General features: G+C 35.7%; 1 protein-coding gene across 3 annotated transcripts in view; it reads right to left on the bottom strand.

Annotated features, from left to right (window-relative positions):
* Positions 1-15,035: 15,035 nt before the first annotated feature.
* The window catches only part of NETO2 (neuropilin and tolloid like 2), a 36,436-nt gene continuing 31,227 nt past the window's right edge, over positions 15,036-20,244 (bottom strand). For all 3 annotated transcript variants that reach the window (XM_074913466.1, XM_074913467.1, XM_074913468.1), the window contains one exon: positions 15,036-18,975. In XM_074913466.1, the coding sequence (XP_074769567.1) occupies positions 18,395-18,975 (581 nt within the window). In that variant the 3' untranslated portion in view covers positions 15,036-18,394. The remainder of the gene's footprint in view (positions 18,976-20,244) is intronic.

Raw genomic sequence — 20,244 nt, 5'->3', positions numbered from 1 at the left:
ATACTAAAGCAAAATTCTAGTTTGACATGGATGTGTTGTATGTACCTACCTGAAAGCAAAAACTAGCACTTGAACATCTTACTAATATTTATCAGTGAATTCTTAAAATGTTGTAATGGATTAGGCAATGAGTAATTTTTTCTGTTTTATGCATGAGTAGACAAGCCATCGTAAGACTGTGAAGATCATACAGAAAGTCTCTGGAAGAAAAAGAAACTTGTTGAGTATTTCATGCTTCGAGTCCTGTTACTCTGAGCACTTGCCCATGCTATCTTTGTATATGTTCTTACTAGCTAGGACATACATTGAAGTATGAAAAATTGAAAATTGAACATTGAAAGTTAATAAATCTTATATATGTTCTTTTTAGAACACACACACGGCCCAGAATTGACCTGTTGCTTCCGACAAGTTATGAATGAACTAAGCTTATAATGAAAGTATCAGCTAGAACGTTTTTGCCAGTTGTTCTCAGTCTTGGGGTTGTGATGGGCATAGATGGGATTGTAAACCCCAAAAGATTTTACGCCGAAATTTCGGGACAAGTAATGTATCCGTAACTGCAAAGTTAGGGGCTTATAACGTGGATCAAAGCCAAAAAGAGGACAGTTGCCTTTTATAGGGTTATGTACTGCAGGAATCAAGGGGTGGGTGGAGTGATGGTTCTGTATCTCCAGGAAATGGTGATGAACAGCAGGACCAGGTGTATGGCAGGGCAAGAGACATCCCTGGCCACCAACTCTTCCTTCTGCTCTGTGTCCCTTATTACTATACTTGCAGTACTGAATTTTGCCTGCATTTGTGAAAGCCTTCTGTTGGTTTGGTGTATTAGCAGTCAAAAGTCAGTTCATGAATTTGTTAGATCCCATGCGCAAATTATCTGTCAGATTAGACATCCGTCAAAATAAAATGAAGACAGAAGAATCTAAAACGTGCCAGGTATTTTGCAGTATGTAATTTAAATAATTGTACACATTAATGGACATCAGCTTACTTTAAAATGCATTGAAATGAGTTTAAAAACAAACCAACCTCTGAATTGCAGGAAATATGAGGAATAGCACATAAGAATCCAGATATACTGAAAATTTTAAGTAAAAAATCAAAATTTATAGAGCTTCTGGTGTTGCATGCTAAAACCAGCAAGCAAACCATTTACTATATGGATATGTCCTGGAAATTAGATTTAGATTATATTGTTGTTATTTATAGATAGTCATTGTGGCAACAAGGACTTGCATTTTTAAGAGAGATTTAAATATAGTGCCAGACTGTTATTGCATCTCTCCTTTTCCTGAAAATACTTCTGAATGTGTCTATTAGTAGACTCTAAATTCTGTGCAGAGCATTAAGTTTTAATGCTAAAACATAAATCAAGCTTGTAGTCTCTTAAATATCAATTTTTTAAAAACTCAGTTTGTTTTAATAAGAAGGAGTGATATTACACAGATCAGATACTACATCAAGTATGGTGCAGGAAACTCACTTGGTAAATATCAGAGTTATGCTGCAAAACTACACAAATATAATAGAATCTAAATTTCTTCTTCACATAAACCATAATTTTATATGATCTTTTATATATGTAGTACAAAACCTTGAGTTGAGTGTCAACTCATTATTGAGCTTCATGTAATTTGAAGTAGATCATTAGCTTGCTGATTCTTTGCCTTCACTTCATGTTGTTAGACTGAGCAATGGAAAAGTGTCAGAAGTCTTACCAGTAGTTTCTGGCATCTGCAGACCCTAGTGGCTTAGTGTCTTTGCGAGGGGGGTTGGGAGTAAGCTAGTTCTAGAACTATTTTTTTCGTCTTTTTTCTGCTTACAACAAAGAAACAAGTATATGATGTGGGATGGTATTTAGACCTTATTTATGTAGAAAATTTGAATTTCGTATAAAAAGTGTAATTGTGTACCTGTTCTGCATGTGTTATACAGACTCCTCTTGACTGAACTAATAGCCATCCTATCCATTTTTAGTTTAGTGAGGAGGAGAAGGCTATAGAGATTATGATGATATTTGCTTTTTCCTGAATGTCATATTTTCTTTTAAATACTATGCAATAACCTTTCTTTCATTGTAGTTTGCTTTGTATATTAAGGCAAAATTGATCCCTGAGCAGGAAGTGGACGCAAGAGTTACATGGCTCTTAAATTCTATGTAAACGCCACCTGAGATTTATACTGATATTTTGCAAAGAGTTGAACTTCACCTTTAAGAACTGGTTAAGGCATTCTTAACTTGATAGCAGTAGGCCACTTGTGAGGAGAGATGCTGCTTAACAAAAGGTGAGTCAAGCTTCATTTTTTTTCATGCTGAATTTCTTGAAATCATGAATAGCAATTGTAAACGGTAATCCCTATTTTCTTATTGTCACAAGACTTTTTTCTCAACATCTGTTACCTCATACCTACCTACTGAAAGGGAATAAGAAGGTATCATGTTTGTCCAAGATCATTTTGTCTGTCCCTATGTCCTGTTTGACATGATGCCTATAAATGAAGAAACTCCTGAAGAATGGGTATCCTTAAAGGCTGAGTTCAAATATAAAATTTGGGGATTTAATTAAAGATTGAAATGGAAGTTTTTATATTCTTTGCAATCCACTTACATTGAGTATTTTAACCTGGACTCTTATCTGTGCTGTCAGTCAGACATGCTTGATGTGGTTAACAGTTCAGCTGTGGAATTTACTTATTAAGACCAACCATCGTACGTTCTTATGAATATAGGCCAAATCTTAAACCATTTAAGGATCTTCTCAGTTTTTGTGTGTGCTTCTACAGTGATGAAGCAGGACACATTTTTCTGCTGTTGCACTTGCTTTTATTTACTGAGGTGGGGATCTTTGGTTTCATTTTTGCGTCCTTGTATCCAAGGCCAGAATTTAGTCCAAAGCTCTATTAGTATTAAATTCCAGATGAAAATAGTCTGAAACAAAGTCATGTTTTAGTTCAGTTTAAAACTTCAAGTTGCACAATAGTATCTATTATTTTATTGTAATGTCATTATTCAGTGCAGTAAATAAATTTGGTGTTATCCTTTAAAAAACTAGCACAATAAATCATATTACAGTGGAGGAATTGTAGTTGACATAGTCTCAGATTCTCCAAAAATGTACAAGAATTTCTTACCAATTTCTTTCTTCTGTAGTCATGAACAAGTATAAACATTGGAAGAAAGGAGCATGTTTCTTTCATCCTCCCTGTAAGCCCCAGGAAACACCAAAGAAAGTAAACTAGTAGCTAAAACGAAATGCAGAGCCCTAAGAACTGGGGAAGAGTATAGAGGTAGAGTACATATAGTTGTTTTGCAGGCAAGAAATTTAATTAGGACTGGGTTACAGAAGTTTAGTCCTGTGCATAGGCACACTTACATGTCTCGTCATTATAGACAAAACTGCCTTTAAGAGCTAAACCAGTACTGATGGTTACAGCTTTGTTAAATTTGGACAAATGTGTGAGTGTTTGAGTCTTTACAAAAAAATTATTTGAAAAAAATAACTGAACTCATGGTTCTGATGATGCTTTTAAAACAGCATTTATGTAAGGCTGTATTATCTGATCTAACATTGTCTAAATTACAAATAGTCTTGCAGTCTTCCTTGCTCAACATTGTTTCAGGGCAACCTCATTACTACTTCTCTCACCTTTGTCTATAGCTTGGTTCTGAGATAATGTCCTGGAAGGCTTGGTGGCTAATAAATCTTTCTGATTTAACAGGATTCCCTTGATGTTCCAGGATTTTTGTTTTTTTTTTTCTCTGAGCTATCCCCATGGCACACGCATGCCAAGACAGCACACTTCCAGTTGTGTACCAAGATGCCCTAAACATTCTTTCTTCTGCCTATTTACTGTGGAGAAAAAATATTTGTCCGATTCACATTGCTTAGTTATTAGGCTCAGTTTGTACAGTCAGCAGCCGTGGTCTTTTAGAGTTCCAGGTCAAGAATAAAAAAAGATTAGAACTGAGGTGCATGGACAGAATTTGAAGGTGAAACTTGTGCAGCACCTGCCAGCAATTTGCCTGCTTTGAAAATGTGACTACATTTATTAGTGCTGAAAATATCCTGCTGATCTGATAGTTGAATAACTGGAGTAAAGTTATGCTAAGGAACAATTATCCTTTCTAATTTTCTATTAAAAAACTAGCACAGAAAGTGCATAAGTGGTTTGTATCTGTGTCCTTTTAAGACTATATGACAGTGTAGATCAAGAGTTGTCTTTCTAAGAAAAAAATGTTGGTGATTATAGGATTCAGGCTATAAATCAAATACATTCAGAAATTGATTAATACTTTATAAATCTCTATTGTCTTGACAACTTTATATGCCAGATGGCAATTCTTATTTGTATAATTATTAGTGGTTTAGAATTCAAACTTCTTGAAGTTCTGCTTCAGGGGAACAGCAAGATCCAGTTGTGTAGCAGGGGCATTCTATTTTAGCAGAGGTTTAAAAAAAAAGCACTGAAAACTACTTGTAGGGTTGCATCATTAAGTCTGGGATATCTATAGATAAATGTTACAATTACCTACTAGTATATTTCTTTTCTGTGTGTTCCAAATCTGAACACATATCCTATAGGAGGAAAACAGCTTGACCCAGAAAACAGTGATGTTTTATTTTCCATGGCGCGCTCAGTCGCTGCCCTGGGCCGCTAGGTCATCTGGGAAAGATGCGACTGGAAGTTCTGTCTGAGCTTACTTTGCAGTCCTGTCTCTTCTCACTGCATACTTTTGAGTAGCTTTTTCCAGCTGAGCTGCACAGGTAATGACTGTTTATATCTTTCTGCACCTATGTGGACTTTAACTGTTGCATTCTTCCCGAGTCTGCTTCAAGTCTTTAGTGTATTTTTCCAGCAACCTTTAAATTCTATATCTCCTCTAACTTGAATGAGGCAAGGATGGAGGGGGTACAATCATTGCTGATAAGCTCTTTACTATCATGCTTTGTTAGTTCAGCTTCCTTTTTCTTGTCTCAGTGTTGTTTGTAGCTTATCTGTAAATTATGCTGAATCAAGAAAAAGAAAATAGACACAAATAGCAAAAGGACTGGCTTTATCTACTTTTGCTTTAAAGCATATATATTTTGGGGTTGCTAGTGCTTAAGATGCATTGTTTCACAGTGCACAACTTGAACAGATGTGATACATGGTGCTTTGCCAAAAAAAGGACTGGAGTATTCAGCTATATCTCTAAAGCTTATTTTTGAAGATTGGATAAAGTAACATTGAGACAGTTTTGTTTTGTCAAGGTTGTCTGGAAGTAACACTTTCAGAGCAATAGGGTTGGGGAATTTTATATTCTAACTATATTAGAACAGCATTGGTAAAATTTGCTCGAAATGGCTCACAGTCCATACTTTGTTTTCATTTGATACAGTACAATTTAGAGGCATTGGTTTTACAGGAAGAAAAAGCAGAATCACATCTAGTACCCAGTTTTATGGGAAGAATTCAGGGAGGTGAATGGGAAGCAGATAATGCCTATTTCTAATTTCACTGAGCTATTTATGTCGTTTTAGTAAGTAGTACTGCATGAAAAGAGCAGGAGGCCCTACAATATTTGCAAATGGATTTTTACTTTTTGTGCAATTAGCAGTAACTGTTTTGTTACACTGATCATGCATAGGATGTTAGAATTATAAGCCTTATGAGGAAGTAGCAAACTGCTATGACAAAACCAGTTATATGGGCAAAGCATCACTCTACTCAAAAAAAGTTGACTTCTTGCTTGGATTTGAGGATAGGCGTAGAATAGGGTATGTGAACCCAAAATGCCTACTGACAGGAGAAGAAAGCCTTGTCCTGTCCCAATCTTCCTCCTGTTTTCTGTAGAAACCCCCTCCTACTAGGTTTTCCAGAAGCTGACATATATGGATGAAAAGTGTTTGGTTTGGTTTTGTAATATGCTTTTTCCTAAAGGATCCATGTTATTCCATGATGGAATAAGAAAGAAGGCAGGTTCTTTTCCTTGTGGAGGTATTCTATAGAATTACTGTGTAGAATTTCTCACTTTTAAGGATGAGACATTAGGAAAGTGAAGAACCTCTAAGCTATAAAAAACCCCCCACAAACTCACCTGTCGGGATCTCTGTGTAGAGTTTACCACTCACAGGTATAAGCAGATGGCAGCACCATTGCAGGTTTGCTGCTTCCAACAGCCTCTGTGTTAGGCAGCCACCTGCTTTGCCCATGCCTAGAGCTATCTCTACTCTTTGGTTAGAACATGGAGTTATTTTATGAGCACCTGAAAATAAGGGTTTCATTTATTATAAAAACTATACTTGTTTTTATACAGTTGTTACTTATATCAAAGACCGTAGACTGCTTGTGCAAGTAACTGCTCAGCTGAGAGATTTGTCATAATATATCCCTTATCTCTTATCAAACGGTATCTTCAATTGAAAACTGCTATAGAAGCTTAATTACCGTAATTGAGACATTAATTGTAACCCTGTCTCGTATTTGAATGTTCTCTGTAGCACTAAATGTAGAAGAAAGGCTTGAGAATTTTTAGAGGATTATATATACTAGGTATACTTAGATTGCTCTTAAAAAAATAATAATCCTCAAATATTTCCAACACTAAAACATTTTTAAATCTATTATATATTTAGTTTGTTCATCTGTCCTCTTTATATTTGCTTTAAAAGAAATCTGTGGTTGAGCCGTGTTTTGAAACTCCATAGAAGATCCCCTTGCTTTCAAATTTCTATTCTAGTCCTCTCTTTCCCTGTGAGAGCAAAAATGTGTGTGTAGCCTTTTGAGCCTATACTGGCTCAGGATATTCAACAGTGTAACTTGCAGACTTTCATCTTCTTTTTTTAATCTGCTTTCATAGCCATAGGTATAAATGAAATCTTTGTTTCCATTTTCTCTAATTTTCTGCTTAGTTTCCATCAAAGCAGGCTCTTCTTGGAGGCTTTAAATAACCCATTACTGTGATGCTTTTTTCTTGAAGTGTTATGGGCTTTGTTTCATCAGGGAATGGACTGTATGTTTTGTTCAGTATTGTAACCTATAAATCACCTTCTTGCTGGAACTGCTGCTTTTACTTTCTACCTAGAAGATGACTGAGCACTAGATACAGACAATCATTTCCTGCCTCATAATGTAACAGTTCCAAACCAATGGTACCCCTAAGCAGCCTTGCCTTTCAGGCTCTCTCTAGTGAGCCTGCCATACGGCTGCTGAACGCAGCACATAGCTGGTAACAACTGTGATAGTTTGTGTGAAGCAGTTATAATGAAATATTTCACTCTGAAGTAAATGTTTTTGTAAACATTATCCTCTTGTCAGTTTTGGGTACAGGAGGAGAGGAGGGAGCAAGAAGATTTGCATGGGAAAGATCCCAATTAAAAGTTGCAATGAGTTTGATATGTAATGTTACGTACATTTGGTAACCACCCAAATTTGCCCACTGTTCCCATGCATTAGTTACTTTGACCAGAGACGAACTGAATCTGAGCCTAAGTTAAAATCTAGCTGGAAAGATCTAAGCCAGCAAAGTGAGCTACTTTAATATCAAGTACAGTAACTAACCCTTGCTGCCATTCTCTGTGACCATTCCAAACTTTATAGAATTGTGTTGATTTAAATTGAATCAAAATTCAAAGTTGTTACAAAGCCTAGATTTTTGATGATGCTATAGAGAAGATGAGTTTGTTGTTTTTCCCACCCTTCTCTCAATTTTTGAGGCTTATTTTTTTCTTCTGAAAGACAAAGGAAACACGATTCACCTAGCTTTACTGGCTGTCTCTGCTTCAGAACAGATTTTTGTCATTACTCTGTTTGTTATCCTTTGTTTTGTGTCAAATCAGTTTAATATATCTTGTAACTGTGTTTTTCTTTCGTATTTGTAGTATCTTTCCCATTAGAAGTGGGAGGAACTGTGCCCAAAACCAGATTACGAGTGTACTCTTGGCCAGGAAATGGCAGTTTAAACAGTAATTTGTTTACAAATGTTTACTCTAGAAGAACATGACCTGAATAAATGAACATCACCTGTTCATATGCTGCCAAAAAACTGTCAGCATAATCCTATAGCAGTAACAATGCCAGTGTTCTGCTTGCAGACAACTTGAAAAGATCTATCAGTAATGTACTTGGTGTATTTGCAATTTTCTGTGGATAGTTGGCTTTTATTTTTAAAAATCTAAATATAATTACTAAAGCATCATGCCTTGCATCATGAAAGACATTGTGGTCAGAATTTTTTTCTGCTCTTTGTCACTTATATGTCACAAAACAATTATATTTGTTTTGCAGCACAAATTAGAGTAGTGGTTGCACTTTGCCCAGAGACAGTAGGAAGTAATCTCATGTATCAAGTGGACAATGGTTAGCTATTTAGTAACTGGGTAACTTGTGTGTTGGTGTGTTTTGTTTTGCTTTTTTTTTTTACTTCCCTTCCTTCTAGTCTAGATAAAGCAGTTGTTGGCAAGTAGTTTTTTGATACTCCTCTTTCTTTGTTGTTTTGGTTTTTTTCTGTGCTGGAAAAGTAGCTCTGGAAAATGGCCACAATCTTGTTTTGGAGGAAAATATAATGAGAAAAAATGCAGTTTCTTTTCAGTGGTGTGCAGGCTGTCTTGTTTCATGAGTGCAATATGGTCTAAAGTTGAAAAGCCTAAGGAGAATCTTTCATGTCTGCTGTAATATTTTGAAGTAAAACTGAGTTTTATAGTATACCAGTATTGGCACACCAATGTTCAGGGCAGACAGTTAACTTTTTATTACTGCATCCATTGATTTAATAGACGAATTTGACCAGTTATCTCAAATGACTAAACCAGGAAAACACAGTGAACAATGGCAGAATTGGAAGAAAATCCATGATTCCTGACAGAAAAGTTAATACTCTGTCTTTTGAATCTTGACTCCATCAGTGTCCCTTTCCAATCAGTATTATTTTGTGATTTGATTGTAGTACAGCTGTGGGCTTAAAATTACAGTCCATGACTACAGACAAAAATCATGTTGAAATAGTTGATGTAGAAAGGCACATACATAAATGCACCTTTATTCATGACATTTATGGATTAATTTCTGTGTCTGCTAATGTAATCAGTACAGATATTAGCTACTTGACTGATGAGACTCCTCCACGTTAATGCTATGACTTAGTACCAGTTATTACTAGAAGATCACATCACTGCAAGTAAGTTTTTCCTGTACTTTGCTTATTGATTTGGCACTCAGTGTGCTTTAGCTGGCATTAATGAAGGAACATAAGCCTTTCATTTGTATGCTTATGAGGATGTAAAGAGAGAGAGTTCTGCCCTCACTTTGACCACTGTAAGTTGTGACCACTCTAATGAAATAAGTGAGCTAGATGACTTCTGTAATGAAATAAGAAATATTTATCTTGTCTCTTCACTCAGTCTTGCCAGTAGAAAGAGAAATTTAGATACAGTAAATAACTTTTCTACAGTCAGAGATGGGAAAAATCATTAATGTAACTGTAAAGGGGACATGACATGACTCTTTTCTTGATTCATTTCTGCCTTGGCCCCCTGACATAAAAGCCTGAAATGTACATTGATATAGCAATTCAGTGAACTGCTGTCTAGTGAAAGAATTTTCTGAAAGCCTCTGTTTTGGTAATTGAAGCATCATTCCTTCTCCCAGTGTAAGTCAGAATTTAGAGGAAATTTTTTTTTTTATGTTCTCTTTTCCATCTGTATGAGCTGTGTATCCAGCTTAAAGGATTTATTACAAAGCCTTTTCAATTGTTTGTGTTCAGGAGAGGGATGAAAAAAAAGTTATTTCTTTGATGTTCCCAAGTCTTTCCATGTAACTGGATTAAACCCTGAAACCATGTTAAGCAAAAGATGTGACAGTAATGTACTCTAATTTGTTTCCCTAAAGACTGATGTGGTGGGTTATTCCAGCTGACCTCTCTTCAATTGTTTGAATATTTTCTAGATATCCATACATTATTAATCTTTAATGCTGATAGTAAGCTGCTAATGGAACAAGAAATACTTAATTCCTTTCTTAGATTTTCCACAATATCCTTCTTTCTCTCCTGTAAACATATATTTTTTTTTTTTTAAATTTAGGTTGATCAAGATGAAACCATCCATATTTTAAATTGTATATGTAGATTCTCACAGGGTTGCTAGATAACTGTTTAGCAGATTCTCCTCTATTTGCTATAGATTTTAATGGCTTAGTATTTTAAATAGTTGCTACAGGAACATATTGTACTTTTCGATGTTTATTTGAGTTTGAATATGAATTGCTGTCTGCATGAAGACAGGAGGGAGCAGTAGTCTCTGAGCTTTTGGTCCGATGGAGTGAAGGACAAAGATAGTAATTTCATAATCAACAGCTTTAATGAATCTTAGTACTGTAGCAAAAAGCAGAGATGGCAGTATTCAGCAGCATCGTCAGTCTGAGGTTTGTTTTGTTGTTATTTGAGTTAACGCTGATGTGAAACTCTAACAAAGATGTAACATTTGTCTAGATGTGCTGTGTATAGACATTACTGGACACAGTGCCCCTTTTGATGAGGAAATAGGTTTAGCTATTTTTTAAAAATGTTTGCTGTTGTAGCAGGCTAAAGAGGACAATATTCTTGAATAATCAGATTTGCCCAAGCTTAAGAGGTTTTTTGCACTTGAGACAAAGAACCTGGTCTTTGATCTGCTTTATGCACCATCAAGATCATGAGTGATGTGAGTATCTCTGCAGCCCACTGTTACAGTGTAAAACCTTCAGTGGGGTCAGTATAGGAAAATTAGATCATTAGATGGGTGATAAACTTCACTAGTAATAAATGAGAAATCTTGCAGTAGAAGAGTGAAGTGTTTAATAATGCTGTAGTTTTTTTGAGCTCTAGAAAAGTAAACCTATTTCCAATTTTCAGCTTTATATTGGTGTTAGAGACATATGAGTTATGCCTTGGGTTATATATACAGTTGAATTTTTCACCCCTTTGTAGACTGTCATTGTGTAGTATCTGTTCTGATACTTTCTAACTTAACCTTTTTTTATACTTTCCTACCTAGCTTTTGCCTTTCTGAAAGGCAAAGACAAAGATTTTCTTTTAAAATCCTTTAAGAAAATAGTAAAAAAGGCATCAGATCGGTTGTGGCATTTTGCTTATATAGCTTGACTGCTGGGAACAGCGAGAACCTGGTTTAATTTAATTTGCTAAATCATCTTTCAATTCTTCAGTTCTGGGCATTAGCCATTAATGTTCTTACAAAGCTTTTCTTAAAAAGGAAAAAAATCAATAAGCACACCTGACCTTAATAACAGGGTTTTGCTGTTAATCAAAACAATCAAAACAGGATCACTAACATAGTGTATTACCTTTCAAAATAACTGTCTAGATATTTTGGATCTGTCTTGAAATCTTTCAACTTGAGTGTGGTTTAGGGCTGAAAAGTATTTCAGTTAATTTAATGAAATTAGTGTCTATTGTCCATAGGGGATCCACATCTAGTTCCTTAGGAGGCTGTATGATTATTTTTTTTTTTGGCTTGTTTATCCACTGAATCTGGTGGGCTTTATATTAGACCCTAAAATTTGACTCCTGTCTGAGAGGGAATCAGAGCCATGTATTTTCCCCTGGATATATATCAGGTATTTCTGTTAAGGTTGGCCTGAAGCCCACAGGCAAGGCTGCTATTCATTTCAAATATTCTCCTATCATTACTTAAAGTGTTTCCATGACAAAAGAAGAGAAGGTAGCCTTACAGTTAGGCAAGCAGAAGACTAGTTACTACATTTTCATATGTAAGGCAGACAAGTTGTTCTGCTTTGAGATAGCCTTGGCTTTCTGCCAGTCCCTCCTTGTAAACTGCTCTTCATAATTCAACAAGGCAACCAAACAATCTGCATTTTCTTGCAAATTTACATAAATTTTCATTATACTGTATATCTGAAGTGACTGTTCCCTGTTTTTTGGCAACATTAGTTTCTCTGTAGTCCTAGAGTAAGGATAAGCCATGACCTCCAGTTCTAATTCAAATAAAACTGAATTCAATTACGTATTTTTGTCTTCGTAGTCCTTGTTTGATCACCCTGGGTATTTTTGTTTGTAAATGGTGTGTGACCTCTATAGGAATAGGAAAATTAATGTAGAAATATCTTCTACACTCTTTCTACTTCTCATTAAAGTTCCTCTACGCCTTGAGGGCTGCTTGTTAGCTTGAGCTCCCTGTTTGGTACTGTTGCTAAAGAACAGTTGGTAGCCTTTATGTGTGTTCCTGAGGGGAGGAGATCGTACTGAAAAAGAAATGGTTTTGTGCCTTTTATTTCTCTTGTTGAGCATTAGTATTTGCCAGCTGTACTGCAGGACTATTATAGGTGGTGCTGAAATGTGGTCATTAATCCTGATGTTACACATCTAACAACTTGTAATGTAAACTATTCCATGAATGTATGTAATAAAGCTTTTGATACTTTTATAAATTGACATTAAACCCAGGTATTTCATAATTTTAAACACAGTAATGCAATATTTAAATCTACTTATTAGAGTTCTTTGTGGGCAAGAAATCCATGTTTGCTTTAGAGAACACTATCTTACAGTGCTAATAATTAAAGGAAAGTGGGAACTACAAATAATAAAACCAAACAAACTTTAAAGTGTGTGTTCTAACAATTAATAAGAAATAACTCATGTTTGAATTCTGCTAGTTCAAGTAAAGGATGCTAATGTCTGTCCTTGCTCCTACTCTGATGTGTAAAGTGCAGTATAGTAAAGCTTTCCAAGTTTACAGCTTTATTAGTTCTGGATCTTAAAGACAAATAACTTAGTTTTCTGTTATTACTACTTCACCTGCACAGATTTAATGTCTGAGTGCTTGTATTCAAATTTGTCTAAATAGACATAAATGCAGAAATATCTGGGAGACTATGATAACCTTAGGAGTCATACAGAGCTCTAAAAATTACCTAATATATGAGATTATTTTAAGTATCACTTTTTGATTTGTTTACTTTACACTTGAATTTTACAGAGATTTTTTTTACTGTTCTTGTATATTAGAATTCCCTTCACTGTTAAGGATAAAACTTAATGATAACAGGAGATAAAACGTTCTGTGCAGAATCTTTTGCCTCTGGTAAGTGCAAAGCAAACATCTTCACTCAAGTAGATCTCTTTTGTTTTTCATTACTACAGAAAAATTAAAATTATGTGGCTTTGCCTCAGGCCTTCAATTGCTCTGTTGGGTTATTAAACATACAGTGGAGAGCCAGTGATGAGTGTTATTGCTTATGTACCTTGTCTGTTTGTTCTTTAGAAATAGAAGATCCATTACAGTGTTTAAGAGACTTGGGATTTATTGACTTTTTTTTTCCTAAGAATCTCTTATTCTCATAATTGCTTTCAAGAGTATTTTCCTGCCTTTTTTTTTCACCCCCATTAATTACTGAATCATCTTTTCACAAAACAATCAGTAGTAATTGACAATGCTATCCAGTTAACTCAGTAAGCTGTCTTCTTCCAAATCATTAGGAATATTGAGGGTGTTTACTGAAGTGAGGGAACCCAACATGTTGGTGAAGTAGAATTATGTTCTTTACTACCCTGAGAGTACTTTGAGTGTGTTGAGGGATGAGTTAAACATTTTATCAGAAATGTCCAGTGATTAGTATTTTGTCTCCCATTTTGTATTTAAAACAAAGAACCCTTGAATTTTCAACTCCTGTCTCTGCAAATAGCCATTTAAAACTTCTGTACTACTTGATGTGCTGTCAGTGGCACTGAAAGGAGGCTTAAGATCTGGATTCCTGTGTTATTCATGGGAGAATATAGTAGTTATTAAAGACAAGTGTTATGAGCAAACTGAGTGTGATAACCAGGGGCAAACTAAACCCTTTCACATACAGAACACTTGTCCTTTTAATTCTGGTATTACTTCCCCATAAAATACTAAACCTTGAGTATTAAAGCATAGATGTATTCTGTTCTAGTTTAGCCATATTCATTTGAGGTAAAGGAGATAATCCTGAGCTTTGAGTGTTCCCTGTAGTCTTACTCTTCAGGTGAAAAATAAGCTGTAGTATAAACTCAGAAATTAACATAATGCTTAAACTCTGAAATGCTGTGTCTTAATGATTAATACTTGTAACAATATAATTCTTGCTTCTGAATACATCTGGAAGGAAAACAGAAGCAACTTTTATGTAGGTGATGATGTGCTTTGAGGATAATTATAAGCTTAAATAATATGCTTATATTTCTATATCTAAATTAATAAACTATTGAAATAAGATTTAGCACTTTAAAGATGTCTAGGAAACCTGTGTTTGGAAGAAGTCATTTTTCGGAGGGAATGGTATGATATGCAACCTTTAAGTCCACTGGCAGCATTGACAGTTTTTATCCTTCAGAAAGCGTGATTCAGATTCCAAAGCAGCAATCTGAATTTTGAGGTGTGTAGGTCTTAGGTACCTATTATTTGGTTTATTATTTTATTTTTTTATTGAACTGAATTTGGCATAAATTTTTTTATGGGCTTCTCCAGTATAAAAACTATTACCATAAAATTATGCAATGGTAATGGAAAGACATATACAAAGACATTAAGTTCGTGCTTTGTTTCTCCCTGAGCCTGGCTCTGTAAGAAAAGATTTATAGAAACTAAGCTGTTTTATCTGGTATATGGTAGATTATCTTCAATAGCTAGATAAGAGGGAACATATTGACAAATCACAAATGACTGTTGTTGGTGCTGATCTAAGAAACAGATAGAAACCAGATTTTTAAGCTGATTCTGTAAAATAGAGTGTAGCAAAGGAATCTGAATGTGAAAATAAACTTGCAGTTCCATGGTGACACACAACCACATATTAGAGCATATTGAGATGTGATTTGTGTATTTATAGTGGGGGATTTGTGCTATAGAGATGGTTATTGGAAACAACAGGAACAGAAGTCTTAAAGATAGTAGCTTTTATATTGTTAAATTGAGATAGGTGCTATTTTCAAAGCATGAATCAAATCAAAGAGGTTTTTAATGTTAAAATCCTTTCTTGCATTATAATTAATACAGTTTTAACAGTGTGATCTCAAATAATGTAAAATCAGCTTATCTTTCAGGCTGACATAGATTGGGAATCTTGTTTTGGTAAACAGTCTACAGACCTTCTGAGCAATCATAGGGCTCATACATAAATGTTGAAATCAGGACATGTAAAAGTAAATGGATTTGACTGAGTTTTACTACGGACAGATATATAGGGACTGACCAATAGGGAATGTATCTTTGCTTATGTGAATTCAGTTTTAACAGATGGTATTGGAGATATGGGTACAAATGAGTGCAAAATCAGCACGCTCCTAGAAATGGATGGATTTAAGATGGTGATAATAGAAATACAGTAATAGTACTTAAATATTGTAAGAATATTAAAGGTGGTGGGTTTTGTTAATGCCAAAAAAGTGGTTAAAGAGCACAACATCAGGTCAAAATGCATTCAGACTGCAAACCCAATCCTATTTTGATGAAAACATCAGCTTTCTGCACTCTGAGGAATACCAAGCAGTCCACCCAGTTTTTTCTCTGTAGCAAAGGGAGTTTGATTTTACTGGAAGTGGAATTATGGCTCCAATAGTTACCACTCACTTTTTAAAGCACAGCTGATAACTGAACGCGACATTACAGTAAAATTATAGACATAGTATTTTTAAACACACCACGCACAAGTTTTTCTTTCAGACTTTCAGGTTCAATGTTAATTTCACCTTTCTTCTAACAAAACAAGGACTGATATCTCATTTTCCTGCCCTTAATATTTATAGAAACCTACAGAGGTCATTATTCCTTTGGGTTGTGCTCTCAGATCTGTTCAAGTGTACAGCTATTGCCACAGGAAGGGTTGGGTCTGCTATTACAGAAATACTGAAAAGCTCCCTCCAGGAGAGATTTTGCTCTGTATTGGGAATTGGGAGCAGGTGTTAACTAGGCAGGAGTATTTTGTCTATTTATGCTAAGGACAGAAAACCAGATTAGAAAGCAAGGAAGGGGGGAAAGCAAAGCTTGTAGAGCTGGGCTTGGGAATATTGGAGAGTTATGCACAGAAGACATGACTGGTTGTGGGAGCTTGTCTATATGCTCTGGGGTAGCAAAAAGGCATCTGTGTTCTGACCACGTAATCAAAAAGTTACAACTGAGGCTGAAGTATTATTCAGGCCATTTGGGACCTTCGTCAATAGAGCTTTTCCCCTTCTCTTGACAGACTTGGGCTTTGCAGGCTTGCTATTTGTTTTATTATTACAGGTTTACTGTTTAAAGACAACATAATTTAGCAAAGAATAGGGATCACATTATTTTTATCACATGAACAAATATGCCTTAAAAAGAAAATTTAATCATGCAAACCTAGCACTTACAAGAGTTATACGGACAAAACCGACCTGTGTAAAGCTACATGTTACTTGTTGAAAAAATCTGGAACTAACAGACTATCACAAATAACATTATGTATCATATAGGTCACGGTGAAATATTTATTACTGAAATCAATGAAAAGTAAATGAAATCTGTCAAGGAATGTTTTAATTAAATATTCAAAATATTCAGGTCAAAATTAACTAGGTTTTTTTAACACTTATTTCCTGCATGAAGTGCAACTGAAAGTAATGCCCATTTTCATTCTTTCAAATTGAAATACATTCTGAGACCACTACAGAAACTGACACCAGGATACAGCCTTAGGGGTCTGTCCTATGAGCTTCTCATGAAGGCCTTTCTAGACATCAGACAGGGTTGAAGATACTCAATTGCCACCCCACCCTTTTTATTTATTCCTCTTAAACTTCTTACATTCTAAGCGTTTCTAAAAAAAAATTTGTTGTTATTCTCGTGAAAATCTGTGATTACAGCTGTTGTTCAACTTCTATTTTAAAGAAAAGATTTTTCAGTTGCTAGAGTTGTATATTAATAATTTTCTTCTGTACTATAGTCAGCACAACAAACATTATGGTTTTACATATGTTTGTAAATAAAGGATATGCCAGTACAAGCTGGTAGGTCACCTTTAGTGAAAGGTTTCCTGTAAACAAAATATCAGAATAAACCCAAACAAACCAGGAAATAAAGTGTAGGCTAGTGTGGAAGTCATATTCTTGGCAAATTGCAATGTACGCAGCAGCCATTGCATGTTATTCAGAGCTGCCAATAGGGACACTGAAACAAGCCTGCTGTACAGGTGCTAGATCTGGATTAATAAATAGTCTGTACAGTATCAAACTATATAAAAAGCTTAAAAACCACAATGAGAATTATTATATTTTATAAATTTTTTATATTGTAAAAATTTTAAAATTAGGTCCAAACCACCATAAAAAAGGTATGAAATGTGCAATTTTGCAAGTGGAAACAAGGGGCACAAGAAGGGTTCCATAAGGGTTAGCAAGAGTTGCTTTGTGATTTTTTTTTTTTTTTTCTTTGTTTCCAGTATCTTCATATACCTGGTAATCATACAGAGCTTAGAGCAGTTCTTTTCAGGCAAGTAGGACATGAGCTAAAAGTATCATCACTGATTTCAGTAGGGAAGATTGGCTGCAATAAGGAGTAAGAAGCTATTTTAAGAGACAAATGTACAGTACAGTCTATTTATGTAAATACTTGGAAAACGCAGGAACAAAATTGTTTTCTAACTACAGAGCTGTGAAATCAGTGAGCCATATGATCTATAATATATGGCAGAATATTTTAAAATCCTAAACCTTCTCGAAAGAAAACTGTTGTAAGTCTGCATCTAGAATAACATGAGTACTTGTGTTTAAACAAAAAGCTGCAAAGAATATGTATTTCCAAATGTACTAAAATTAATATAACTCAGTATTTTTAAAAGGCAGTACTCCTTTACACTTATTTCTCACAAAGCATAGAGTGAGGAACTGATAATTAAAGGCGATATAAATGGTAGGCAAGATGAAACAGATGGCTGTAACATAATTCTTGAGTCTTAACTGGCACTTAACACTATACTTGCAATTTGACAAATACAATAAGACACCTATGTTGACATACATGTGGTGCACTTAACTACTTTTATTTATGTAACTGAGGTATTAAAATTGTCTTGAAAAGCAGATGTCTAAAGAAGAGAAAATGATATGAGGAAGAGAATAGTAGTCATTGTTTCCAGTGTTCAATGATTAGTAGTTGTTGGTTTTTTCTTCCAATATCCTTAACTTATAATTTCCATGCAGAGTCTCTTGTCTAGGTAGGTAGCATGGGAAGATGGGAGGAAATCCACCATTTTTCAGCAAGAATTAGTTACGAAGACTTTTTTTTAAATGAAGTATAATAAGCTAAAAGTGTGTGCATCTCACACGCTGACTATAGTACACTTTTAATATATACACTGTCATTTTACACAAGCATCTTCTATATACACTGATACCACCTTCACTAGGAAATTAAAAGTCAATAGATAATGAACCTTGTGCTGTATCTTCTCTTCCTCTAACATAGATTTCACATGGAATCTCCTCCATCACCCTGTCTTCTATGACTTGCTCAGGGCAATCATGCGTTTGTTTGAAAGTGTAACTGCTTTTCTTGAATGTGCTATTAAATGTTTTCATTGGCTGAGGCTGCGCAAAATCATTGCGAAAGGGAAGTTCCATGGAGCTGAGGTTTGTCCTGCTTTGTTTTATATTAGAGGCCTGTGAGCCACAGTGGTGGTCGTGAATGCATCTGGAAGCTGTTGAAGGGCGTCTCATTTTCTGATAGTTTTCAAGTTCTTCTGATAAATCCGCCAGATCTGCAGAAATTTCTTTGTCCCTTAGTGAAAATAGTTCATAATGCGGAGGATCAAATACTTCCTGGAAACCAGTTTTATTAAAAGCAGTCTTGCAAGCCATAACCTTTTTGCGAGGTTGCTTTACTTGTACTAGAATTGAAATGATGAGAAGAACTAAAACTATCCCTGATGTGATGCCAATGATTGTTCCATGAGTTCTGGTGATTTGTTCAAACAATCCACTTTTTTTCTTTTCTGCAAAGAAAAAGCAAGGATTATGATAAGGCTTTTATTATTTTCCACTATTTTGATCATGTATTAAAACAAAACAAGCTGTACTGTGATTGCCACGTAAGTGCTGCATTAATGAAGTGACTTAATGGCACTGGAGACTAGATCCCTATGTCAATGAGATTTATCATACTGGATCTGTGCATTTGTTCAGCAAGTCTAATTCCCTGTCTGCATTACTGGCTACCATGTGATAGTTCAGTGGCAGGTGGAACTCTGTGGCAAGTACAAGCTGTCTCAGCTGGGATGTGGCTTCAATCCTGAACCTATACTGATGAGTTCATATTCCAAACTCCACAAGTTAAACAGGAGTTTATCAAGCTACAGATTATGCTTCTCTTACTGTGGATTGCTCCTGCTAGTAACATGTCTGTAGAAGGAAATCTAGACTTTAAATTATCTAGTTCTGTAAAAGTGAAATACCATAGTGATGATATAAGATTGACTGGACTCTTTGTTTGCGTATCTCTTGGAAACTTGATGAATGTGCCTGTTATGTAAGTCTGTTATACCTACTTCAACACAGGGACCTTTAGCATAACATACATTTCAGTTTTAACAGTCCAATAATCAAATCAGTTGGGGGGGAAAAAAAAAGGGAAGGCAAGGGAGAACAAACCAACCCAAACCATACAGCACTTCTGGCTAGTACTTCATATGACAACACACAAGATGGCAGCATCAGAACAAGATGGTTTTGCATATTTAAAATTCTTATTTGAAGATTAGAATTTTTCAGCTGGATTTCTGTTCAGTAAATGTACTTGTCCTAGGGGACTACAAGAATTATATGCTGCAGCATCTGCTAGTGGGGGAGAAAAGCATCTAAGACTACTTGGAAGAAAAGGTAGTGAAATGCTGGGGTTTCAACCCCAAGCCCCAAATTAAGGCTGACATGTGGGTGATTCCCACAGCCCTTCCCAAAGGGGGGTGAGTTTCCCTTTAGGCTTCCCTCCAGGGTGGGCTGACCTTGCAGACAGAGCCGTTGGGTAAAGGAGCCCCAGGTGTCCCGCAGTGAGTAACCCAAGGTCAGGTGTCCCACTTGGGGATGAAAGCTGGGACCCCTTGCAGGCAGGGGCAGTGTCTGTGTGTGGGGTGGATGCCCTGTGCAGAGTTCCCTGTTGGGGAAGGACCTCCCGCCTCCCTGGGACTGGGCTCCAGGCAGGTCTGGCCTCTGTAAATGCTGCCTGTGTAGAGATTCAGTGTGTGGCTTCCTTGGTCTGATGTGTTTGG

Source organism: Athene noctua, chromosome 9, assembly GCF_965140245.1.
Source record: "Athene noctua chromosome 9, bAthNoc1.hap1.1, whole genome shotgun sequence".
Lineage (NCBI taxonomy): Eukaryota > Metazoa > Chordata > Aves > Strigiformes > Strigidae > Athene > Athene noctua.
This window is presented reverse-complemented; position numbering and strand designations above follow the sequence as displayed.